This window comes from Chelonia mydas, chromosome 6 (genome assembly GCF_015237465.2).
Source record: "Chelonia mydas isolate rCheMyd1 chromosome 6, rCheMyd1.pri.v2, whole genome shotgun sequence".
Classification (NCBI taxonomy): domain Eukaryota; kingdom Metazoa; phylum Chordata; order Testudines; family Cheloniidae; genus Chelonia; species Chelonia mydas.
Window position 1 is genome coordinate 94,793,000 of NC_051246.2, and position 27,483 is coordinate 94,820,482.

General features: G+C 41.7%; 1 protein-coding gene across 36 annotated transcripts in view; it reads left to right on the forward strand.

The window, feature by feature from the left end:
* Window positions 1-27,483, forward strand: part of NRXN3 (neurexin 3) — a 1,375,103-nt gene that overhangs the window by 1,297,120 nt on the left and 50,500 nt on the right. For 19 of the 36 annotated variants that reach the window (XR_005225573.2, XR_005225571.2, XM_043548139.1 and 16 more), the window contains one exon: window positions 26,442-26,526. Coding sequence is in view for 29 of the 36 variants with exons in the window: in XM_043548139.1 (XP_043404074.1) it covers window positions 26,442-26,526 (85 nt within the window). In the remaining 7 variants the exon portion in view is untranslated. The remainder of the gene's footprint in view (window positions 1-26,441; window positions 26,527-27,483) is intronic. The other 17 variants (XR_006291425.1, XR_006291426.1, XR_006291424.1 and 14 more) reach the window with 1 other exon arrangement.

The following is a 27,483-nucleotide window of genomic DNA, read 5'->3' on the forward strand; positions in this document are numbered from 1 at the left end:
TAATCATGAAGAGCCATAATTACTTTCTAAATATTAGCATGGCAGATAAGGAGAAGAGAATTGAAACTGGAAGTGGGGCCTTCTCAGTTATTCATTATGTTTGATTTGTGAGTTCTGAATTTCTGTGGATTGACTCTGTCCTGCTGCCTGATCCAGGCAGTTATCAGCTGTGGCTCTATTGCTTCCCCCTGAGATAAAAGATGACAGCATGAAAAGCGATTGCATAATTTTTTTTTCTCTAGCCTGATCTCTTTACTTCTGCTCCACTCCATGCTGCACTGAGGGATACAGAGCTGTGTCCTTAAGACCATTGTTCATGTGAAACCATTTTTGAAACACTTCAGGGCTATGTGGACTTTGGTCTTGATCATTGGTTTTGATCCATTAAAGTCAGTAGAACCCCCCCACCCCCAGCAGGAACTGGCTTGGGCTCTCTGTAGGCTACGCAAACCAGACTCCATGTTACCTATGTAGAAACCATTAGATCTGAGATGACAAAGACCTACAAAATCATGTGTTCCATACATACACAACCACCATCCTACCGTAGCAGGATTGTTCCCCAAAAATGTTCACCATGGGTTTGTCCAGTCCAATTCAAAAGGACTTATCCACCTCTGCCCTTGGCCAGTCCATACATACCAATAAAAATAGCACTGAGATGCCAACATGCTAGTGTCTCAGACCATATCCCCGGGGAAGCTCAGCTGGAGTTCAGCTGATGGGGTCTTCAGTTCACAGGCAATGCAGCACAGCAACAGGCACGAGCAGGCAGTTGCAGAAGCACAGACAGCTCCTAATGACAAACAGCAGCAGAGAACTCATTGATACACAATACATAAGACCTTTCGTTCGCTTGGTTAGTCACATCATACGGGGTCAAATTACCCCAATCATTAGATAAAGAGACAGACGCTCCACTTCAAGTGAGATTTCACTTGCTGAAAGGGAGAAGTAATCAGGCTGCTAGGGATGGAAGAGACCCGGACTGAATGCAACATGCCATAAATCATATCAACCGTCTGCTGGTTAGATTGAAGTGGTCGGCCCTCATATTTTTTTAATAAATAAGAAAGTATTTTGTATTCAGGTTTGGATTTCAATAAGTTTATAGCTCAGTTTGTGAAAGATAGAAGGAGCAGAAGAAAAACCTGAGCTGTGTGAAGATGCCAATTGAGGTGTAACCCTCAACATAGGTATCGGATGTTAGAAAACTGCATTAGGAAATAAATCAGCCAGGTTGGCTGAGGTTGCTAAGTGCCTGGTTCAGTAGTAGCTAGATGCAAGACCTCGAATGAAAAAACAGGTGAAGATAGAAATTCAGTAAGTGCCATCTTTCCCCCCGAGAGAGTGATGAGCGAATTCTCCAGAGGGATGGTAGCGGGAGCTGCTTGAAGCCTCATCTCCTGGATAAGAAGTATCGTATACTAGTTGTCAGAGCACAAAATGGTGAAATTGGCAATGTGGGGTCCAGTTCTCAGTCGCTCTGCACCTTATATAGTTGTCTGCATCAGTGCAAAGTGAGTGCAAAATGTTACTACATTAAAATAACAATGATGTATATGCACTTTGGCTTATTTTGAACTGCTATAAAAGACTACACAAGGGGCAGGACAGGTGAGAATCTGGCTCCCGGTTTCTGGTCTTGACTGTACCACTGGTTTGCTTGGGAAAGTCACTTCTCTATCACAATTGCTCATTTCTAAAATGAGGCTAATTATGTTTACCTTCCTCCTGGGGTGCTGTGGGGATTACTTTGTTAATTAGCTGTTGGTAAAGCACTGTGAACATGTAAAGCACAATTGTATTATTAATTATGTATAATTATTCCTAAGCATCCCTGGTCATTAAAGATCCTGTGGCACCTTTTTATAAGAACATGAGTGTTTCTTCTGGTGTCCTGGCCAAATTAGAGACAGTACTCTTCTTTGTTTCCTGTTAAAAAATTGTTTTGTAGTGGTGCTGTGCACTGTTGAATAGCTGCCTCTTTCCACCCCAGAAATGGCTGCATTTCAGAGGCATACTTTATAATTTGTAAATCTCTTTGGGATCACCATCTTGAAAGGCATGATATAAACATGAAATTGTTTCTGTTATAGAAAAAAGAGGGAGGACAGCATGCGAGATAGATTATGGGCCTGACGCTGCACAGCCTAGGTGTGGAGAAATGCATTTTGAAGTGTGATGTGAAAAGTGATGAGCAGGGTAGGGAATATGCTTGCGTAGCTCACAGATTACACCTATCTAGTAACGGAATGAGACTCAAGAAAGAAGCACCGAGCTAAGCATTTCATTACTATGGCTCATACTTCAGCCTAGTATTCCCTAGTATGAGATTTTCACTTTGCTCCTCTCAAGCCACACAACGTGTCTTGTGGCTGGCCATAAATTGGCCAGTGAAGAATTCCCCCTGCAGAAGGGAGCTCTCTGCTACTGTAAACCTGGCAGAGGCTGCTGCTGTGTCAGGCACTTTCTTAACAGAGAGGGCAGAGGGGGTGGGGGGGAAAGGACATAGTGGAGCAAAGCCTTAAGGACCTTATGCCTCTGAGCTGCTCTAACTGATTCCAGGGCCAGAGTAGCGGTCCTTGTCCCCTACATTGGATGCATCTCAGACACAGGAGAGAACTGATCCCAGGGTCTCCTCAGACACATCTAATCCCCAACCTGTTATACCCTGTGCTCACTAGAATAGGGGACTGATGCACAAGGGATTGACATTCACTATTGTCTAGCGCTTTCTCTTCCCCGCACCATGCACAGTCTCCGGTCGCACTAGCTCTGGTATGAAACAGACTTGTGCTATGCAATAGGCAAAGACATAGAGGGTAAAGGCCAAAGTGAAAGACTGAGTGGGACAGAGGGGAAGAGAGAGAAGTCGGTCTCTCTGTACTACTCTCTCCTCAGCAGTGACATTTTAATTTATGAGCTAAGAATGCACTGATTGCCAACTGCAGAAATTGATTTGGTTGTTCATCTGATTCAACCCATGTCAGAGTTTGAAAGTAATTATGATAGTGGAGCTGATAGGCAGGCAATTACATTTTTTGTTCTCTCTTTTTTTTTTCCCGAGGTTGTTCTTGTCAGACGGCCTTGCAAGCACTGGAATGTAATCTCTGGCAGTGTTGTTTTGTAGATTATTATGGTGCCATCTCAGGTAGTCAGGATACAGCTGCACCAGCCAAATTCCTTAATTCAGCTGTTTGTGAGCCTCTTAAGAAATGCAATAACCTGAGCAGAGGAAAGAATCCGAGACCCTAGAAATGTAGCCAATAAGGAGTTTGTCATGTTGCTTCCCCCTCCCTCCACTGCATCAGTGCTATTACTGGCTGCTCTTACATCCATCTTTATGCCCTGTTCATGGAACGCTCTCCATGAGCTGGTCCCCAAGGCTACCATCCTCTTCTTCAAATTCCTTCTGGAAACCTACTCTGGGTCTCTGCCAATAAATTGCTCAACTAAGTAGGATAGATGGGCAGCTTGGTATGGTTGATAGATGGGCATATATTAAATTTTTAAAGAATATACTTACGTATGTATAAATGCGTACATATTCTGATGATATCCCCCTTTGTTGACCCTTAATATTAGAGCTGGGCATTTCACTGAAATATGCTGTTTTGTCAAAACCATATCTGTTTTGATGACATTTTCTCTGAGTGGGGTAGGAAAGAATGAGGCTCTACAGCCTGGTGGTTGGGGTGCTGCCCTGGGCTGTACAAGACCTTGGATCAAGTCCCTGCTCTGACTGATTCAGAGTGAGCTGGGATGAAGAACTGCTCTGCATTGAGCAAAGCAGGGACTTGAAGATAGGTCCTTGTATCCCAGGCTACTGTCCCAATTATTAGGCTATACCCACACCTTCCCAAATTGAGAAGCTGAGGTTTTCTTTCCACACAAATGGCCACGAGGTTCTGTTTTTATTCAAGTGCAGACCAGGAAACAAATTTTGAAACCTCAAAAGTTGCTGCAAAACAGAATTGTCCAAGGAAGGATGATCCAGTGCTTGGGGCGCTGGCCTTGGACTTGGGAGATCTGGATTCAATTCCCTGCTCCTCCCCAGGCTTCCTGTGTGACCATGGGCTAGTCACTTAACCTCTCGGTAGTTAGTTCCCAGCTGTTTCTGCTTTCAGACAAGGGCAGGTCGGGAGCTACGTGCCTTCTTACTTGCTTCAGAGTGGCTGGGTATAGGACCTTTGTAGTGACCCTAGATGAAGAATATGTCCCTTCAGCACACTCACCCTCTTTTCCTCCTGCGATGACTTGCTCCCTTGATGTTCAGATGAACAGGTATTCCCAGCCCTGGCCAGGTCAGAGTCAATAGCTCTCCTCCTAATTGTTTCTGAGATTGGGCCTTAGATGCAGGGAAAGATTCCAAGGTTTGGTTTGGATGATGATATTTTATTTTTCTATACTAATTTTAAACTGGAGGGCTCCTTAAGAACTGCTATGATCCACACGTAGCACCAGTCAAATGCAGCCACTTCTGGAGTGTAGCAGTTGCTAACATACAACACAATGCAAAGCAGTGTGGGGAGTGGAGATTTTGAACAAAATAGTGCTATGGTCTTTTTTGGATCCATATGCAGCTGGTAGACCTGCTTTTGCTTCCTTGATCTGTCTGTCTAAGGCTAGGGTTGCCAATTTTGGTTGGACATATTCCTGGAGGTTTCTTTGTATGACGTAATATTTAATTTAAAGATTAATCTTTAATTCCTGGGGACTCCAGGCCAATCCTGGAGGGTTGGCAAACCTATCTAAGGCATCTGTCACCATGGTTTCCAAGTGTGGATGAGATAGGCCTGTGTTATGAAGTGTGACTTTGGATTTCCACAAAGCTCCAGGGTATGCGGATCCAGTGGGCCCGTGTTTAGTAGGCTGCATTTTCACATTGTATTGTAGCCTGATCCATTTCACAACTTGCAAGCTATAAATAGCATTCACCGGAGAAAATGTGGTAGTGGGATGAAATGAATAATGGAATAGATTCCACAGTTTAGCAGTGATACAGATATGGATCCCATATATTGGTTGAAACTCTAATAGAAGCCCTTACTCTATTAATAATTGCATACGCAGTCTAGAACATGAATCCATTCTCTTTCAGATGACAACTATATTCCAGTGCAGCATTACTCTTCTGTTTATGGAAGGTGTATAGTTTTACAGATTTTCCCTGATATCTGTCCAGGTTCTTTTCTGACATATCACCGAGGTGTCAACATGTTGGATTTAGTATGCTTGGAAAATCCAGTATCCTCTATTAACAGTCTCTCATGTCCTACCATACTCCGATTACTTCCATCTACACCCCATAATGGATGCTATAAAGTTTCCTCTTCTGTTTTATATTTTAGTCATTCTGTAAAGCGTCTCGGGACTCTTATGTTCCCTCAAATTATATTTAAACAAATCGGCCCTGATTTGCAAAAGGCCAGATGCGTAAGAACTTATGGGAAAATGTACGCACTGTTGTGCACCCTAATTAATGTGTGTAACTAACCTCTTTGCATATACAAATGGGGTATTTTCACACACAAATAGTCAGATGCAAAATGCAAATGGCCTGTTACAAACCTACTGTATTTCCAAATAGTCCAATTCGTGCATAGTCACAATTACTGCACATGCAAATTAGGAGTGCATGCATCTTTATGTGTCTTTTTGGAAATTAAGGCACGTTTAAAAACCTTTTATACTGGATGGAAGTCTACAATGAAATATGGAGAAGTGTGGCTAAGATCGATTGACAAAGGGCCAGTAAGCCTTTTCCTGTTCCTAAAATTCTTGTAATCTTCACATTGCAGTATCAAGAATCCCCTTCAGTACAGGAAAGCCTCTGTCTTCATAGCTGATCTATATTTCAGGAATTAAACTCATCTTTCTTTCTTTCTTTCTTTCTTTCTTTCTTTCTTTCTTTCTTTAATTAGGGTGCAGTCATTTACGTCTGAACCTCTGTTCAGCTGCTATAAAATATTCATCTCCAGTTGCAGCCTGATAACTGGGCAGTATCCTGAATTGCATTCAAACTGTTGGCACTTTGCAAAGTAAACTGGATTACCGAGAAGGGATAAAATAATAATGATAATAAAAAAACCACCCTACCCATACCCAAGCTGCTTTCAGGCAAGGTGAAAGATTGCCAGCTAAAAAGCAATTTATATTATATGTTGGTGAGATGGCAGGAAGCCAATGAATGGAACTTAATGAGCTGACATCTGTCAACAACTCCATGGTGTTAGATTGTAGCATTTGTTTCACTCATTTGCGCATTGTGTGTAGGTTGCAGGTTTAGGTAGAGGGGAGAAACCTGGGACCTGCCATGCAATTTGTTTCATTCCCTCTGGGGTGCTGATATTCAAAGCTGCATGGTGCGCACATTTCCCTGCGCCTGTTGGGAAAGCTGGGTCACCTGACTCAAAACTTTGCTCTCTGATTGGAAAAGGGCTGTCTGTCTGTTGTGACTGGGTGGCTTTTTGTATGTCATTTGCCTTTGGCAATGAGCCGTGTAAGTTTGCTGCAGTTTATTTTTGCAGACATGGGCTGCAGGCTGTTCCCATTGAGGCTACGTGGAGAGATGCTTTTCTTATTATGCAGGAACTCCAGTCATTAGAAATGTACCAACCTTTGCATTGCTTCTTTTCTTTTCACAGACACTAGAGAAAGAAAATCACTTTTTAGATCCTAGCTAGTCCGCCCCACCTGGAAGGATTGCACCGTATATGTTATATTGTCCAGTTTGGTTTTAAATGTCTTAAGCAATGAAAATTCCATTTTGCCCAGTGTTAGGTAATGGTAGTAATGAAATTCGCAAAATAAAACTAATTAGATGAAATCACTCTATTTTACTTCTAATACTTGGCATTTATACAGCATCTTCTTTCCAGCATTCTCAAAATGCTTGATATACAGTTACCACTGGGAGGTGTGTGCGTATCGTGTCTTTCTTAACAATGACTAAACTGGCATGTTGGGTAGGTGGGCAGGTTTAGTGATTTGTCTAAAGTTACAAAGCAAGTCAATAGCAGAGCCAGGGACAGAAACCAGCTATCCCGACTGTCAGCTGTTCTGTAATTCTATGGAATAGTCTGGACTATGTTATGCAGGAGTAGAGTAGATCAGAGTAGATCGTCATAATCATAGGTGCTGGAACTAGGAGTGTGGGGGGAGGCTGCAGCACTCCCTGGCTTGAAGTGCTTTCCATCATATACAGCGTTTACAGTTTGATTCAGTGGCACTCAGCACCCCCACTATACAAATTGTTTCAGCGCCCCTGGTCATAATGGTCCCTTCTGGACTTAAAATCTTTGTATCTATAAATCTAATCTCTAGACAACACTCCCTCCACTACCTGGGTGTATTCAATATTGCTTCAGTATTGAGATATAAACTGTGCCTAGCCTGTTTTTTTTTCTTAAAATTGCCTACCTTTGCAGTTGTGCAGCTACCGAGTCGATAGCAACTATGGGAAGGGTAGTGTAGACAAGGTGCAGGGTTTTTAGCTGTAGTGTCTTCTAACCCGACTTGGAATAAGTCTAAAGGAAGTCGAAAAGTCTTAAAAAAGCTGGTGGCCACCAGTTCTTTGTCTAGATTAGCTCTCCTGTGCTTGCTACCACAGATGAAGCTACACCAGTGGTATTGACATGGAAAGAAATTTTAAGAAAATGGTCAGTGACTTATGTGCACTGACTTCTTCCGAAGAGAGCTTACAGAATCACTTGAGGTTTTATGGCTATTATTAGCGTAAAAGAGGCACACCAAAGTGCATCAGATTTAGGAGTTTCTGTGTCCTGCTCATGTTTGCCTAGCAGAAAGATATACAGGGGCCCATTGTATTCCTGGCTCCTACTAAAAGTTCTCAGATTGTCCTATCCCAACATGCACTGGGCTGTAGGTAAAATAAAGAATGGTTTCCTTTGAGATTCCCACTACTTTGGTTTATTTTCAAGACCCTGATCAGAAAGTGTGTTATCTTCAAATAATAGTCTGTCTGTATCACTCAAATGAACTCATTCTGAGGGAGGTTTCTTCATTTCATACCCAACATGAATCTCTAATGCTGACGCTATCCTTATTGCAAATTAAGACATCAGAAAGGTTCCATCACAAAGCTGAATTTAGAGGAAACTTTTGGTAATTTATGGATGCTAGGGGAAAGTATTCGCTTCTTGTCGTACAATCCTGATGACCCTTGTCTTGTGTTCTTGTTACTCATTGCCGCTCAGAACTGGTGTTGGAAGGGGATGGGGATAATACCTTTAAGTACTTTGATGCCATGATAAACAGATCTCCAAAGAGTCTGTAAGCCTCTTCACTGGGTGTATTTTGAGCTATTTTTTTCCCCTCCTTTAAACAGGTAAAAGCTCAGACAAGCTCAGCATGTTCCAGATGGTGTTTAAAGCCTCCTGAGTTCCTTTTGTCTAACTCTCAGTAAAGTGCATTCCAGCTGAGCATCTATTGGGACGTTCAAACCAACCTCATACTTTTTATGTTTGTTTGGTTTTTTTCATTTTCAGGCACACAGAAAAGACTGATTTGTCTTTACTACAGCTAATCAAATCCCATGGAGAGCTAAATAAATAAGCAAGGAAAATGGCCTTGTTAACCATAACAGGGAGAAAATGTTCAAGCAGGGGCCGCAGAGGAACCCAGCAGGATAAATGTTCACTGTGGCCAGCTGTCCACAGGAGTTTGTTTGCCCAATGGCAGAATTAGCTTGCATAACAACCGTTCACTGCTTGGACCACTTGATGTGGCATTTAATTGCTGTTCAACTGAAATTTAATGGAATGCCAGCAGGTATTCAGTATGTTCAGCAGCTCAGGATTTGGAAGTTCACCTGGCTGGTAGACCTGGTGCCTCAGCCATGCTTAGCAGACCTAGTATGTTCATTAGCACAGTGGGTGCATGGTTGCTCAATAAGTCCTGTAGATCTCTTCACTTCGTTGTTCCAAAATCAAATGGTTCAGATAGTTTAGTTTAAATTTAGAGAAGTAGCATTCAGTTTGTCCATCTATAGTGCAAAGTATTTAGGGACTAGCCCATATAATAATATACATGCTGTGTATGCAGCTATTTAGAGATAAGCCCCAAGAGCTACCATGTACGTTATGTTGTATAGTTTAGAGACTAGTTCTGGGTGTTGAAATGTAAACTTAAAAATTACACTCGTCTACAAATTTTTTAATTACTATTGTTACAAGTAGCTCCTAAGATTCATAGAACTGAAAGAAATTTGAGGTTGGCTTTTCTTTCTTTCTTTCTTTCTTTCTTTCTTTCTTTCTTTCTTTCTTTCTTTCTTTCTTTCTTTCTTTCTTGTTTGCCTACTTGGAGCATTTGACAGCACATAGTGCAAAATCAGTTTCTCTATAATAGGGAGTTTCCCCTCTTGCTTGTTAGTCCTTTTACACAGCAACAAGAGGAGGAAAACCTTTTAATAATAGGAAAACAGGATTGTAAACCCACAAGAAACGGCAGGGGGTCCCAGAAGCAGGACCAATACCTCAAATTATTTTTAAGTCATTGTTAAAAAATTGATTAGATTTGAGCTTGACAGTGTCCCTTTAATGTGTACAGTATGTTGTGTTTACAGGTAATTATGGAGTAGCTGTCTTTGATAATTAGTACCATATGCTGAGAGGTGAAAGATGGTCTTCTGGTTAAGCAACTTTGCTGAGAGTCAGGTGTTCTGAGTTCAGCTCCTAGCTCTGTCACAGATTTCCTGTGTGACCTTAGACAAGTCATTTAACCTCTCTGTGGCTCAGTTCCGCACTTTGAAAATGCGGATAATTGTAATTCCCTACCTCACAGGAGTATTTTGACGATAAATTGCTTAATGTCTGTGCAGTGCTCAAATAACAATCGGATAGAGGCTGTAGAAGTACAGAGATAGCGAACAGATATTTACAGCCTGATTTTTCAAAGAACACTCTCGTTGAGGGACACAGCAGTTTCTCACTGGCTCTTAAAATCAGCCCTTTGCAGACTTACCTTGAGTGTTAATTTGTATGCTAGGCTGTGCAAACAGGAAAAATGTAAGATCTAGACCTGTTTTTGAATGTGTTTGTTATTTATACGCTATAGCTATTTATGGACTTTTTAAATGGGTATGCTGTACGTATAGTTATTTACCAGCTAGTCTTGTGTGTTAATATGGATGTGAGCTGTAAAGGTCTACTTCCACATGTTAATGTGTGTCCAGTGTGCAAAAGTATTTAGAGTGAAGGTATATTTATTCTGCATTTAAAGGTTTGGAGACTCATCTTGTGTGCTAATGTGTGTGCCCGTTGATTAACAGTATTTAAATGCCATTCCCTGGGAGTGCATTAATGCATGCAGAGAAACAGAAAGAAGTGTAAGGAATGATAGTGTTAACAGCACAATGTTTAGCTAAGATTTAAGTCTGGAAAGAGCAGTCTAGTGCATTAATGTGAATATTCAAAGATAGATGTTACTTTATTGAACTAGGCGGTACTTGTAAACGCTATAATTGCAAAAGCTGTTTTAAGGCCCATTTATGCAAAGCTATTACACTTACGGTTACTTTATGAATAAAATAATAAAATACCCCACTACTTAAGTGTTTACATCTAGACGATAGAACCTTTATTTCCTCTGGGTGGCATGAATTAAGGGATCTACAATGAATCACCCACAAGTCCCTGTTCCACCTATGATAATTAATTATAGAAACATAAAAATGTAGGGCTGGAAGAGACCTCAAGAGGTCATCAAGTCCTGCCTCCTGCTCTGAGGAAGGAACAAGTAAACCTAGACCATCCCTGACAGGCATTTGCCCAATCTGTTCTTAAAACCTCCAGTGACAGAGATTCTGTAACCTTCCTTGTAAGCCTGTTCCAGAACTTCACTACCCTTATAATTAGAAAGTTTTTCCTATCTAACCTAAATCTCCATTGCTGCAGATTGTCAATTGCTTCTTGCCCTACCTTCAGTGGACACAGAGAACAATTGATCACAATCGTCTTCATAACCCCCCTTAACATATTTGAAGGCTGTTATCAGGTCCCTCCTCGGTCTTCTTTTTTCAAGACTAAATATTTTAGTTTTTCTAACCTCTCCTCATAGGGCAGGTTTTCATTTTTGTTGCTCACCTCAGGGCTCCCTCCAATTTATCCACATCTTTCCTAAAGCGTGGCATCCAGAATTGGACGCAGTACTCCAGCTCAGGATTCACCAGTGTTGAGTAGAACAGGACAGTCACCTCCCATGTTTTATATATGACACTTCTGTTAATATGTGTCAGAATATTAGCCTTTTTCACAATATTAGCCCAGAATATTAGCCTTTTTCACAACTGCATCACATTGTAAATTCATTCAATTTTTGATCCAATATAACCCCACAATTCTTTTCAGTGGTACTATCACCTAGCCAATTATTACCAACTTTTAGTTGTGCATTTGATTTTTTCCTTCCTAAGTGTAGTACTTTTGCACTTGTCTTAAAGTTGAATTTCATCTTGTTGATTTCACACTCATTTTCTAATTTATCAAGGTTGCTTTGAATTCTAATCCTGTCCTCTGAAATGCTAGCATTCCCACCCAGCTTGTTGTCATCCACAAATTTTATACGCATGATCTTCAATCCTTTATCTAAGTCATTAATGAAAATATTGAATAGTACCAGACCCAGGACTGACCCCTGCGGGACCCCACTAGATACTCCCTCCTAATTTGACAGTGAACCATTGAAAACTACTTTTTGAATACAGAATTAGACCACATTTCCCTAATTTGCTTATGAGACTGCCATGTGGGACTGTGTCAGAAGCCTTATTAAAATCAAGATATATTACGTCTACTGCTTTCCCTCGATTCCCTGGGTCAGTAACCCTGCCAAAGAAAGAAACTAGCTTAGTTTGGCATGGTTTTTTCTTGACAAATTCATGCTGGCCATTTCTTATAATCCTATTGTGACGGGTTCCCCCCAGGGTGCCACCAGCCTGGGCTCCCTTTCACACTGTGGTGCTGTGATAAGTTGCCAAGCGCTCCAAGCTTGCTCTTTCACCAGCATACACACAGATAGGGACACACCCAGCTGCAGCTTCACACACACATGCTGAGATCAGCTCTGCATGGGAAGGCTCAGCTAAGGCACCTCCCAGTTGCTACACCCCTCTCTGGAGTGTAAACCCAAAATTGTACTGTCTTGCACTGCACAGGGAACTGTACAGTGTAAGTTCATAAAATTTACCCCCTCAACAGCTTTCTGCCCCAAGTTATAATTTCTACACACTGGTTTTAGACAAAACAAAAACAAGTTTATTAACTACAAAAGATAGATTTTAAGTGATAGCAAACGGATCAAAACAGATTACCTTAGTAAATAAACAAAACCGCAAACAGCTTAACACACTAGATAGGTAGGATGTGAATTAGCAAATTCTCATCCTGAGTGATAAACAGACTGGCAGATTCTTAAAGCACAAGTTTCCTTGGCTTTCCCAGGTTTTCATACACAGGCTAAAAATACCTCTAGCTTGGGACCATCACTTCCAGGTGTTTCCAGGTGTGTTGTTGTAGGGAGAGTGAGGTACCATCACAATGTCATTGTCCCCCTTTTATATCTTCTTCCCACTTGCTGGAAAGCTCTTTTGATGTGACCTGGGTCAAACAGTTCCCATTTTGTAGTGCTATTTCTGAGAAGTTTCTATTGTACACAGTTCCTAGGGTAATCCTTGTGTTTGTGTGCATTTCCTCAATAAGCCATTAACATTATTTGGCCTTTTTACTGTTGTACCTGAAAGGCTGCTTGTGGGTGCTTTCAGCCTCACAACATGTTTCAGTAACACACACACAGCCAAACTTCATAACTTCACATATGACAATAGCATGTGCAATCCAACGAGATATTAATGTCTAGCAGATCAAGACTTATAGAATGATACCTCACAAGGCACACTTTGTACAAAACATATCCTAATTACATGACAGTGGTGAATAGTGGGGTGCTAGGGTGTTGCACCTATTATCCTCTCGATGCTTATATATTGATTAAAATTTGTTTCAGTATATCTTTCCAGGTATCAAAGCTAGGCTGACTGGTCTATAATTCCCCAAGTTCTCTTTGTTTCCCTTTTTAAAGATAACCTCCTGATTGTGATATATTAGTCTCTTACTATTCTTCCTATCTTTGCATCAGGATAGTTTGCAGTTGTGCCTTTAATATTCTCTCCTTCAGAAATTGCCAGCTCTCCTGAACTTCTTTATCCCTTAGATTTTCTTCCCATGGGTTCTACCAGTTCTCTGAGTTTGTTAAAACCTGCTTTTTTGAAGCCCGTTGTCTTTATTCTGCTCTCATTCCTTCCTTCCCTTAGAATCATGAAATCTATCATTTGAGGGGTCATTTCACTAGGCCAGGGAAGCTAATGATCCAACCAGCGGACCAAATTTGGTGATGAATCGTGTCAGGTGCCAGCTAAGGCACATTGCGCATACTCTAAGAAGAAGACCCCAGACTGAAATAAAGCCATTTCTGGTATGTAATAAGGCAGTTGTCTGGTAGTGCACAGTAATACTACACCATTGTCTAGTTCATGGAAGTAAAGAATACCTTGTCCAGTGAAAGTTACAAGGAGAATTTAAAGAGCCTAAACAGTTACCCGGTTTGGAATTTGGCCAATAATCCAGGGCATCACCTTCTTCTTATGAAAAGTGCAGTATTTTCTTTAATGATAACAAGTAGTAAAGATGCAGTTTACTAACTGGGGCCCACCCTGCCTATTTTGAAGATCTGACGGGATCCTAGCAGAAGGTGCAATGGCAGCAGAATCTGCACTGCTTTAAAAATAGAAACAGGACCCAAGTGGTTTTATTAATGAGCACATAAAAATAAATGCATCTTAAATAGTCTGTGTGGCAGCCTCTTTCTTTTTATTGCATCGTCATCTTAGTTTATAGATTTTGTTTCTTTTAAATCACCTGCTAGGAGGGGAAGCAACATGGTATGGAGATTTTGAGTCTTAAAAGACTGTCATTAAAGCCACTGTGCTGTATTTAGTTATTTATTTCTTGCTCAGAATGATCCAATCAATAACAGAGCAAAATCAAACACAACTCCCTCCCCTCCAAAGAAGAAAAGACAAGCTAAATAAAGATGTCCAGGAGAAGGGGGAAAAAATGCCAGCAAACAACATATTGATTTCCAGCAAAGGAGCAGAGTGTAAATGAGAAATATTCTTCTGACACAGTTATTAAGTGCAGGGCTAACACACAGGGAAAGGGCCCATTTACTCTTTCTAAAGGCTGAGTCCCAAAAGGGTAGCTGATGCTTCTCGGACCATCTGAGTTTCAAGCTTTCTCAAATGTAGACCTCTCTTTGCTAATTTATTGATATTTTGCACTTACACTTTGATCCAAAGATCTCAAAGCACTTTAAAAGACTAACAATATGCCCATGTGGAAGAAAGTTATTTTTATCCCCGTTTTACAGATGGGTAAACAGAGGTACAGGGAGGTGAAGTGACTTACCTGAGGTCATACAGTGAATCTCTGGCAGAACCAGGAATATAAAACTGAGCACTCTGACTCCCAGTGCCCTGCTTATAGATTACACGAGCTGTTTAAAAGAAAAAGTTGAAGCCTTTGCCGTCAAATGCATTCATAACGTTATGAGAAGTCATGTTCAAAATGTTAATTTTTCTTGGATGATCCAAGGAGAAATCAAGGCACATTGCAGACCTATCCGGAAGTCTTCAAAGAGCCTTTGGGATGGACTGTAATTGTCCATTAGGGAATCTTTGGACCAACTTTGGGAGAAAAGGCTTTACAAACAGTTCTGGCTAATAGTTTCAAAAACAGATGCCTAAAGTTAGGCTGCTAAATAAACTGTCTGAATTTCAATAGTGCTGAGCTCCCAGTGGCTCTTGTTGACTTCAGTGGGAGTTGCTGGGGGGGTTGGCACTTTTGCAAATCAGGACACTTATTTATGCACCTAAACAGCCTAACTTTACCCGCCCGTCTTTAAAAATCGGAGCCATTGCCTATAGCATATATATCTACTTTATGGGGCTAGTGCCCAATACTGTAATGAGAAAGTGAAACTGACTGCTCTTGCTGATTCGCTCTCCCAAGCTAAACAATGTAGAAAAAAGCAAATAAACTGCATCACACATTGCAAAGTAAATTAGATTTTGAAAACTCTTCCATCATGAATACTCTGAGGCATTGCATTTTTCATAAGGAGTCATTAGCAACACACTCACATAACAACATTTTACAAATATCTTGAAGATATCTCTGGAAAAGCAGCCAAATGAATATGGGAAGGAAAGATTGGATTAAAAATATGGGAAGGAGAGATTGGATAAAAAAGAAAATTCCCCCTCTTGTATAGAAACCATATCCTCTGGGTTTTTAGCCAAGAGTTTATATTTTACAGTAGAGTTCTAAACTCCTGCAAATCTCTGGGGGTTGCATTGAGGGATTCACAATGGAAATGCTGGCATGCCTTTAACCACATGGGGAGTTATTGGGCACAGCTCTAATATAAAACGAGAGAAACAGAAAGCAAGAGACTTTTTGTGTGTGTGTGTATATATATAATCAATAAACAACCACTCTAGATTCCTGGAGATGAGTTTCTGTTTATTTATTTATCTAACTCCTAAATAATATGTAATTTCTCTAGGCCAAGAAATAAATTGAAAGGATTTAGAGGGATTTGCTTATCAGCGGAACACCACGTAGCATTACATTCCCCCTGCTTTGGGGAAGGTACAGTGAAGTTTGGTTAAGCTGCTGTGGTTCAATACTCCTCTTTCCTCTGTCAGGGTGCCTTGAACAACACACAGATTAATCCTCCCCTCTTCTTTTCTCTGTCCTCCCCACCGCAAACTCCATCGTCATTCCCACCAGCAGCAGATGGAGGTAAAAGGCTTAAGACAGCAGAAACACTGATTTATTTATTTTTTTAGCCCCATTGTCTTTGTGCAGCTTAGGGATAGGAACAAAAGTCCCTGGTACTTGGCATCAAATCTGGTCAAGAAGAGGCTGGCTTTACAATCTTAATGAACTACTGATTCTGCTGAAGCATGTTTGTGTTCGCAAAGGGCTAATTTGGCTTGTAAGGCTCTTTTTAAACAATATCACCCATGGTAGTGGACTTGACATGCAGCTGGGGCTCCTTTTCTCCTTTCTTTAGCCTACATGACTGGTTATTTAATCTCTTGTCTGCAATGATAATGCCCGAATGGTTGATTTTGTTACAGTGGGTAGATCTATTATGAACCCTATATAACAATCTCATTTGACTGCAAATCAGTTTGCTCTTTTGTGTCCAGCCAGGATCACACAGCCAGGATATGTGCCGAGGTTGATTTTGGGTGGTTTGAGGATTGTTGTTGGGTTTGTTTGTTTGTTTGTTTTTCTAAGTCATGTTAATGTGGAAAATTCTATGCATGCTCATTACCGACTGGCTCCCAGCCAGTCTGGATCTAGGGCATTTGAGAATCCCTTTGTTTATACAAAAACAACGAGGGGACCTCTGGCAGTGACACCTCTTTGCTCAAAGTGAAACATGAACAGCTGGAATCCCATGCTGGACATCTTTACTGTCTGCTTTTGGAATGGCCCAAGAAATGGATAAGGAGGTGTTTGGTGCTGATGAGCATGGTGTAAATACCAGATTATATTTAAAATAGAAGGGGGAAAATGCTGTTCATTGAGGCCTATACACTCATAACATTGATACTCATAACTGGCTGGTGTGGTTGCTTTGTCGAAGGGCTTGTCTTCACTATGAACTAAATCAATGCTGCGGCGGTCGATGCAGCGGGCATTGATTTAGTGGGTCTCATGAAGACACGATTATTCGATGGGAGAGCGCTCTCCTGTCCACTTCAGAACTCCATCTCAATGAGAGGCGGAAGCTATGTCGACAGGAGAGCATGTCCCGCCAACATAGCATGGTGTAGACACTGCTGTAAATCGATATTAGTTATGTAACTTACGTAACTTAACTAGCGTAATTTAAATTGACTTACAGGGTTAATGTAGACAAGGCCTCAATGTTGATGATTTCCAGCACTTCCCTGAGGAGTCTGCTCCACAGTCTGAGAGCTCACTGTCAAGAATTTTTTCCTGGCAGTCATCCTACATGTTCTTTTGCTTAATTTCATCCAAGTACCATGTTGGAGCACCCTACATAATTCTTCTTACTTCTTGATGTTTATTACACCATTGAGATACTTGTAGGCACTTACTGTGCTTCCATTAGTCCTTCTTTAGCCAAGTTGTGCGTGGTTAGTGTTGCTAAAATTCCCTCCCATTTGTCTATATCTTTCTGGCATGGAAGTGCCCAAGACTAAACATAGTGGACCATGTTCTCTGCTGATGTAAATTGGTGCAGCTCTGTTGAAACTGATACATACTGAAAGCCCGGTTATTCCATCTGTAGCCTCAGCTGAGCTGCACAGAGAGGAACTACCAATTCCCTGTCCTTTGATCTGGTGCCTCTGCTGTGTACACACAGGCCAAAACTGCAGCATCTTTGTTGTTATCTTGTCACATTACAAGCTCCAAATTCATGTATTCCCCACTCATATGTTGCACATTATTTCCATCTGGAGGTAGTTGTTTGTGCAGGTCCAGACTGAATCTCCCAGACATGCGATAATGTAACCACCTCCGAGGCATTTGCAAAGATGAAATGGAAAAGTATGAAACAAATTAAGGGAAAAAAGGCTTAAAGCATAGACAGGATAGGTGAGGATTCCCATTAAATAAGTGAGGATTACCAGGTATGATAGCATGTTAGTACCATGTTTAAAGAGACAATGTTCAGTTATCAGAGTCTCTTTGGTGTGCTACCCAGACCTGAAATGATACCAGCATAGGCTATCATGAGAGATTAGGAGACTTCCCCACTTAGTAGTTTTGACAAGCCCAGTAAATATCCTGAGCCCATACTCTTATGGAATATCAGTACTTGTGGTCTGACACAGAGCCAGGAAGTATAGTGGCATGGTGACGGGGAGAGAGACAAGCAATTGAGTTCAGGAGACCTTTTTGAGACTTTTTCAAACATCATGAAAATTTCACAGGTTTGGGTTGAATTTAGGGAAAGGTTTGGGGTGCTCTTTAATGTATCTGAACTGGTTGAGCCAACCCTAGTTTAGGTTAGAGAAATACCTGATCCATAACATTTGGATTTGCATCTGAATATTCTGGGATGTTCAAATACAGGGTTTCAGGTCAGCTCATTATAACGATGCAAGGAAGATGCAAAGTGCAGATCTACAACCAAACATCCCCAATGTTAGGAAATGTTTGAACCCAGGGTTTTGGAATGGGCCCATCCCTAGATTAAATATAAACTGTGGTTCCTCAGTGACAATGGGATTTACGCTTCTCCCATTCAAAGAAACTGAAAAATGCATTCAGAGTGCAGTGGTGGACTCAGAGTAGGGCATGCAGTGCGGGAGAGAAATTCAAATGGCAGGCAGGTAGGAGAATTTAATCCTCCTTTAAAGAGTGAACCTGCCACCAAGAAAGTACTGTGGAGCAGTTTGTCTGTTGGACTCGGGGAATATTTATGGGTTCTTCTCTTTTCTTTCTTACTGGCAGTGAGAACTCCATCATTCTTGGTTGCGTTATTTATAATTTCATAAAGCTGTTTCGTGGCAGGGCTTATTTTATCCTGTGCTTAATCTCCGTCAAATAATGGTGCACCCAGGGAGCAAGGTGACCAAAAGCATTGCACATCTACAGTAGAGTGGGAAGTGGGTATTCAGAGCCTGCCACTTTGCATGGAACAAAGGGGCAAAGGTTGTGCATCTGAGGCATAAATTGGGACGTTGTGCATTTGGGGAGAGAAGGGGAGTAGAATTGTCTTGACCGGGCTTTGCCATGCCAGCCAGACTTCCTTCTCAATAGCAGTGATGTATAGTAATGAACAAAGATGCAGAACCATCACCAAGGCAAGATTGAAGAGGCCCTTGGAGTGAATAATTAGAAGCAGGTGATTACAGAAACAATAATTCATTGGAGGGAATGGAGAGTCAGTTCTGTGAAATTGAGAGAATGAGAAGGTAAATATGCCCATAAATAAATCCTCAAAGGTGGATGCAGAGTTTTGAGCTTTCTCCTGCCCTGGTTTTATTCCAAGGTAATTTCAATAAACACTGGAGAGAGGGAGAGAAAAAAATAATATAAATGCAATAAAAAATCTTTCAGGGAAGGAATAAAAAGGGTTCCTGCCAGAGAGAGATTTTATTGAAAGTTATTATAATACCTATCTTTAGTTTTATGGCCCTTAATACAGGGCCAAGTAATTTCAGTGCTGGGATTAAAAAATGAAATCCATATTTTAAAATAGGATAGCATGAATTATTCTTTTTAATATAGAATTTAGCTAATGTACAGGGCAGGCAAATATTTTCTCTCTATTACTCTCTCAAATGAAAGCACAAAACATCACTTTGTAGGGAGATGCCTTGTTCATATCATTTTGACTAGAAAGCCCTTATGGAGTAATTAGATACCTGAAGTGGTTAGTGTGCAGTTGCCCGTAGATAATAATACTTAGCACTTAGCATCTTCAAAACACTGGGCAGGCATTAACTAATTAATCCTCACAATCCCCCTGGAAGACAGGTGAGTATTATCAACCTCATTTGACAAATGGGGAGAGATGCATCAAGAGGTTAAATTATTTTTACTAAGGCCATGAAAGCAGTTGGTGGAAGAGCTCATAACAGAACTCAGGAGTTCCTGACCAACAGGCTTGTCATAAATATAAAGGGAAGGGTAACCACCTTTCTGTACCAGCGGCATTGCTATGGGCACCCACATGGCCCCACAGTATGCCAACATTTTTATGGCTGACTTAGAACAACGCTTCCTCAGCTCTCGTCCCCTAATGCCCATACTCTACTTGCGCTACACTGATGACATCTTCATCATCTGGACCCATGGAAAAGAATCCCTTGAGGAATTCCACCATGATTTCAACAATTTCCATCCCACCATCAACCTCAGCCTGGACCAGTCCACACAAGAGATCCACTTCCTGGACACTACTGTGCTAATAAGCGATGGTCACATAAACACCACCCTATACCGGATCGCTATGTTTACCTACATGCCTCCAGCTTTCATCCAGACCACACCACAAGATCCATTGTCTACAGCCAAGCTCTACGATACAACCGCATTTGCTCTAACCCCTCAGACAGAGACAACACCTACAAGATCTCTATCAAGCATTCTTACAACTACAGTACCCACCTGCTGAAGTGAAGAAACAGATTGACAGAGCCAGAAGAGTACCCAGAAGTCATCTACTACAGGACAGGCCCAACAAAGAAAATAACAGAACGCCACTAGCCATCACCTGCAGCCCCCAACTAAAACCTCTCCAACGCATCATCAGGGATCTACAACCTATCCTGAAGGACAACCCATCACTCTCACAGATCTTGGGAGACAGGCCAGTCTTTGCTTACAGACAGGCCCCCAACCTGAAGCAAATACTCACCAGCAACCACACACCACACAACAAAAACACTAACCCAGGAACCTATCCTTGCAACAAAGCCCGTTGCCAACTGTGTCCACATATCTATTCAGGGGACACCATCATAGGGCCTAATCACATCAGCCACACTATCAGAGGCTCGTTCACCTGAACATCTACCAATGTGATATATGCCATCATGTGCCAGCAATGCCCCTCTGCCACGTACATTGGCCAAACTGGACAGTCTCTACGTAAAAGAATAAATGGGCACAAATCAGACATCAAGAATTATAACATTCAAAAACCAGTCAGAGAACACAATCTTTGGTCACTCGATTACAGATTTAAAAGTGGCAATTCTTCAACAAAAAAACTTCAAAAACAGACTCCAACGAGAGACTGCTGAATTGGAATTAATTTGCAAACTGGACACAATTAACTTTAGGCTTGAATAAAGACTGGGAGTGGATGTGTCATTACACAAAGTAAAACTATTTCCCCATGTTTATTCCCCCCGCCCCCCCAAAAACACACACAGTTCCTCACACGTTCTTGTCAACTGCTGGAAATGGCCCACCTTGATTATCACTACAAAAGGTTACTACCCCCCCCCCCGCTGATAATAGCTCACCTTACCTGATCACTCTTGTTACAGTGTGTATGCGTATATAAAATCTCCCCACTGTATTTTCTACTGCATGCATCTGATGAAGTGAGCTGTAGCTCACGAAAGCTTATGCTCAAATAAATTTGTTAGTCTCTAAGGTGCCACAAGTACTCCTTTTCTTTTTGCAGATACAGACTAACACGGTTGCTACTCTGAAACCTTTCTGTAAACAGTGCTATGAAATCCCCCCTGGCCAGAGGCAAAACCCTTTCACCTGTAAAGGGTTAAGAAGCTAAGATAACCTCGCTGGCACCTGACCCAAAATGACCAATGAGAGGACAAGATACTTTCAAATCTGGAGGGCAGGGGAACAAAGGGTCTGTCTGTCTGTGTGATGCTTTTGCCAGGAACAGATCAGGAATGCAGCCTCACAACCCCTGTTAGTTAGTAAGTAATCTAGCTAGAAATGCGTTAAATTTCCTTTTGTTTAATGGCTGGTAAAATAAGCTGTGCTGAATGGAATGTATATTCCTGCTTTTGTGTCTTTTTGTAACTTAAGGTTTTGCCCAGAGGGATTCTCTATGTTTTGAATCTGATTACCCTGTAAGGTATTTACCATCCTGATTTTACAGAGGTGATTCTTTTACCTTTTCTTTAATGAAAATTCTTCTTTTAAGAACCTGATTGATTTTTCATTGTTCTTAAGATCCAAGGGTTTGGGGCTGTGTTCACTTGTACAAATGGTGAGGATTCTTATCAAGCCTTCCCCAGGAAAGGGGGTGTAGGGCTTGGGGGAAGACGCCTCCAAGTAGGCTCTTCCCCTGGTCTTTGTGTAAGACGCTTGGTGGTGGCAGCATACGGTTCAAGGACAAGGCAAAGTTTGTACCTTGGGGAAGTTTTTAACCTAAGCTGGTAAGAATAAGCTTAGGGGGTCTTTCATGCAGGTCCCCACATCTGTACCCTAGAGTTCAGAGTGGGGAAGGAACGTTGACAAGGCCCATGCTTATTTTCCATTAGACCATGCTGTCTTGTGAAGCTGCATCACCCTTTGAAGTTCATGTTGGTCTCACGAGATGGTCTTGAAAGTGACAGATTCCAGCCACAAGGCTTTCTGGTCTCCTAAGGGGCTCATTTGCTCTAGTTTTCTGCTCCTCCTCATTGAAATACTACCTAGTATGATTCATATGTTGGGTATGTGAACTGAAGGAAGTGCATGGAAAGCCAACATGTGCGGGCACTGGGAAAACAAATAGCGATGGAAGGATAAGTCATGTCTTGGGGAAAAATAATACAGGATGGTAGGTGGCAAGACGGCTTACTGAATTAGTCCTTTCTGTTGTTTCTAGCGATCTTGACTTTGGTCAAAAAATTATACTAGCTTTGGTGGCCTTTCTTTCTAATCCTAATTTTTGTACATACAAAGCTATTACATAGTCTGGCATTATCAGCGGCTGCAGTTAGGGTGCAGGGTGAGTTAACTGGTCACAACTGAGGTGTGTTGGTAAAGCTGTGTTGGAGAGCAGTCCTGGAATAGCAAGACGTGCTGCAGGTCAGGACCGGCAGGATTGTTAGGTGTAGAATTGGGCGCCATCTGCTAGCATTTTGCCTGATTCTTGTCCACTCTAGCGGGCCCCTCTCTCAAGGCCTCTGATTTGCTTACAGATTTTAAAAAAGATAACCTTAAAACACAGTATTTAGAATTGGGAAGGTGGCGGGGTGAGAGAGGAAAGCCACTTGCAGTAAATCATTAGAATTCAGTTAAGCATCAGAATTGTATAAGCCTTTTCCCTTTAAACCATTTATCTAGGGGATGTACATATGTGGTCTGTGCAGTATATGCGATGCTCAGGCCTTGAGCTGACTTGTAGGAGGGAGACGGAGCTGAAAGATGAAAAGGTGTCAGCCCAACTGCCTGCGCAGCTTTTTCTTGCGCACAGCTAGTGTCCTACTTCAAAGTTCTGCATCTGCCAGCTTCTGCAGGAGATGATGCCAGCAAGAGGAGAAAGCAGATGTTCCAAGTGAGCTCCTTATTTTCCAGGAACACACTTGACTCAGATTGGCGTTGCTGTTGGATTTGATTCCAAGCTTGTATCATCCAAAGTCATCAGATGATATATAAAGGATCAACAAAAAAGCAGCATATTGTAATTGTCATGCTTATACCTTACTGCAACCAATCCATTTCTGCCTCCTCTCAAAGGTTTTTAGCCATAGCATCCTGGCTCTGAACTTGCCAAGTCCTCTAATCTAACAAAGAAAGCTCAATTTCTACAAGAGCTGTTGGTGATCCAGCAGGTCATGCAATTCCCTCAGAGTGCTTATCAATCCAGTATCCCAGCATGGACCTCTTGCACTTCTGGAAGTGTCCTCTTTCTTCTAAATATAAAACTTAGAAAGATCCTATGGTACTTTTTGCAAGTGGTAAGGGTGTCTGTCTGTGGTGTCCAGATTTCAGTGTGGTTAATTACATGCCATCCCAGCATTTTCAGTTCAGTACTCTTCACTTGTTATTTTGTAGTTTTGTAGTTTAATAGTTAACATGTTTCATCCCAGAGGCAGCTTCATTTCACTGTTGGGAAATATGCTTCCTATATGTACTGTTTATAAAGTGGTTTGGTATCCTTTTGGATAAATGATGCTTCTTAAAATATATCTGGTGGGAAGGAGGTTATAGGTACCGAACATACATCTTGCAGGTCCCTCCTCTGCCCACCCTGTGCTGAACAGACAGGCATTCTAGCCAATTCATTTAAAGTGAGAAATCAGCCTTAGCATTTCAACAAAACATCTACCCCTGCGAAGATGTCAGTTCAGCCAAAGAAAGAACCTTGGTACCAAAGCCAGCAAGATCTCTTTGAACATGATAATTGAAGTTCCTTACATTCTTCTACCTCCTGAACCACATGTGACATTCTTGAAGTCCAGAGCAAAAAGGTCATAAGTAGACTGTTTTTTTCCTCAGCCTGGCTCCTAAGAAGGCCATTTGCATAGTCAAAGAGAACACAATATATAGACTAGGTGGTCTGATGCCTGTTTAACTAGCTGCTCTTCCAAGGCATAGGTCCCATGTAATCCATTCCTGATGGGCCACTGCAGGATTGTGCCCTCCAAATGTTTCCTAGTCCTCTGTCTGTCGAGTCCAAGATTAAGTGATTCATGTGATAAGACTTCCAGTACTATCCATGGGCTATTTTCTATGTGAACCTCATAGATATTCAGATTTTATTTTTCTACATCTTAATTTCACCCCCTTACTCCTAGTCATTTCCAAGGCCCACCGTAACTCACCGAAATCAGAGAAATGTTAGGTTGGACCTGGTACCTTCAACACCACAGCAGGTGTGACCTATTTTGAGGTACTTGTTTTGTTCAGCAGCTCAGAAAGAGCTTTGTGTGAAGAAGTGCCTGATACATTCAGCAGTACCTCAGGTATGTTCTAACTGAATATACTGACTAACTTCTTAATATACCAAACAGGAAGAAGAGCAATGTTCAGCTAGTACTTGGATTCTCCAGCAAAAACCCTACTAGATGAGTGTAACCCTTAGGAAAATGACCAATGGATACAACCTGTGAGTGGCTAGTGACTAGTGTTTGGGTGTTCTGGGGTGGAGAGAGACTCTGCAGCCAAAAGGAGGAGAGATTAGATCAGGGCTTCCCTGCCTCACATCCCCTACTGGCTCCCACGCCGTCTCTCAGCTCAAGAAGCAGAAAGGGAGAGTGGCGTGTGCCCGCATCAGAGGCCAGTGTCGGGGCAAGGTTTCCTGGCACAAATCCAGGACAGCTCTGTGCTAAAGAACAATTGTGTAAGGAGCCTGGGGCTAGCTGCCCCCTTGAGAAAGAGCCCTTTGAGATAGTCATATGGGGGCTCGGAAGGTAAGGGAGCGCTCCTTTTGAGGAAGAGGGAGAGTCCTTTGGTGGAATGAGGAGTTGTGTATTTGTAGTAACCTGAAGTCCCCAGGATGAATACACCTCTCCTGGGAACCTCAGTACAAGGTACTGAGGAAAATTACACTCCTCCTGAATGTCTATGAGTTAAGTAGCAGCTTGTGCCAGCCCCAGCAAGGACAGTTCTTACATGGATCTTCCATGAGTCCTTGCACTGATCCCATGGCTGTGTCTGATCTGCGGCTTTCTGCACCATGCCAGGAAGGAACAGGAAAGAGGGACTGTTTCAGCGGCAGGCTTAGGTTGAGCTGACACTGCTGAGGGTAGGATAATTTTGTACTATGTGCAGGAACATTATAACCTGTGTCCGGAGGCTGCCACAAAATCTCCCTAATGGTCCACATTACTAATTCAACTAATTACAGCAATTACATGAAGGAGTTGCTGCTGGGGAGAGAAGCCATTACACTTCTCCCTAACACACTGCAGTACATGCTGCTCATTAATTAGACCAGCAACAACAACAACAAAATTACCAGCTGGAAACTGCAAGTAACATACTGAAACTCACAAAGGCCAGGGATATTCTTAGTTTGCCTTAAGCCTTTCAGTGCCAGATCTTCCTTCCCACCTGCTGTACTGCTGCCGGTCCATTAACATTCGACTCTATCCCTCTACAGTTAGCAGACCAAACTGTACTTTGTACTATGTGGACTTATCTGGGCTGGTCAGCGGCACAGAAGCATTGTGCCTGCATTACTTAGCAGTGCAGAAGTTGTGCTCTGTCTGGGTATGTCAGGAATGTTTCCCCGTGCAGCAGGTGCATTCTACCTGGAGTGATTAGCAGAGCAGCAGGTGCCCTCAGCCTGAGTGCAAATGATGGGCTTAGCAACACAGCGTGCTTGTTCTCTGGGGGCAACTGATACATTTGTCTGCACAGGACGTGTCTGTTACTTGACTGCATCTAGTATGTTTAGCTGTACAGTAACTGCATTCAACCTCAAAGTCCCTAGTATGCTCAGCTGCAGAATGGACCTATGTGGTATTTCAGCAGAACACCAGATGTGCTCTAACTGGACATATTATAACTGGTACTTTTGGCTGTATCTGGGCCATTTGCCAGCCCAATAGGTGTTTTACGTGGGTGTACCTAGTCTGTTCAGTAGCACAACAGGTTCAACTTGGTATATTAAACAGCATAGCGGGGACACTGTATCTGTACATACCTGAAATATTCAGCAGCACAGTGGAATAATTTTACCTGGTATAATGGAAACCAGCATTATGGAAGATGTACAATACCTAGACATGTCTGGAATGTTGAACAGAACTCAAGCATTTTAAAAACATGCAATTGAAAATATTTTCCCAGGAGTGTTAACTGCCTCCGTTACAATCTTTTTGGTAGCAAATGCCTTATCACTTTTTTTCTTTTTTTCCCTCTTCTTTGATCCCTTCCTTCATGTGCTAGACCACTGATGACATTGTTTCATCCGCTGAATGTTCCAGCGATGACGAAGACCTCATTGAATGTGAGCCGAGTACAGGTAAGTCAGGTCAGTCTTGTTTTGCTTGCTTTCTTATTTCATTTGCAAAAAACAATACATACACATATATATATATGTGTGTGTGTGTGTGTGCGCTTGTGTGTGTGTGAATGTATACATATATATAGCTATATGTGTATATGTAATATACATATACATATATAGTATATAAAATACAAATTTATACAGCCAAGCATCAGATCCCATGGAGTTGGCAATAACAAAAGACAGAGACGTAATAACCTCTCAGTTAATGGAAAGCTGTTTTCACAGGAAGCCAAACTTCCTGGAACCAGCCCCTAATTAATTAATTAATAGTTAACAGTTGTGCTACATATTTGTAGCAGCCATTGTGCTGCTCAGTTGGAGAGGAAGAAATTGATGTGGTCCAAAGCATATATTAAAGGTGGACGGACTGAGGGGCGAAAGAGAGAGAAGAGAGACTAAAGTGGAGCAATAAAGAATGGTCAATACTATTTATCCTCATTAATCGTTATTCTGAGGATATGCTGCAAAAATATATTTGTCCATGGGATTCTGAATGCAGTTAACATGGTACTATATTCATACTAGTTTTGTTCTCTGTGTGCCTAGAGAACTTGGGGAGTATCACAGTAAATGCAAAATTAGTATTAAGTTGTGCCATGTTACCTGTAATGATGCTTCAAAATGTATCCATTAAGAGTCAACAGAAGTGTAGCCATTTGAAAATGATTTGACTCCTCCCTTTAGACCCAGATACATTTTGATGGTTTGATGGCTTTACTTTCTGGTGAGATATATATGATGTGATATCCAGCAGGCAACTGCAGTCTGTTTTATTTCTTACAGACTTTTTCAAGTCGTCTTTTTGAGGCTTGCCATGAGTTAAGCATTTATATAATAGAGAACAGATATCATCGAATTTCTGTGTACATTAAAAAATGGAGTTTGGTTAGACTCTTACATCATTAAAGGTGAAACACA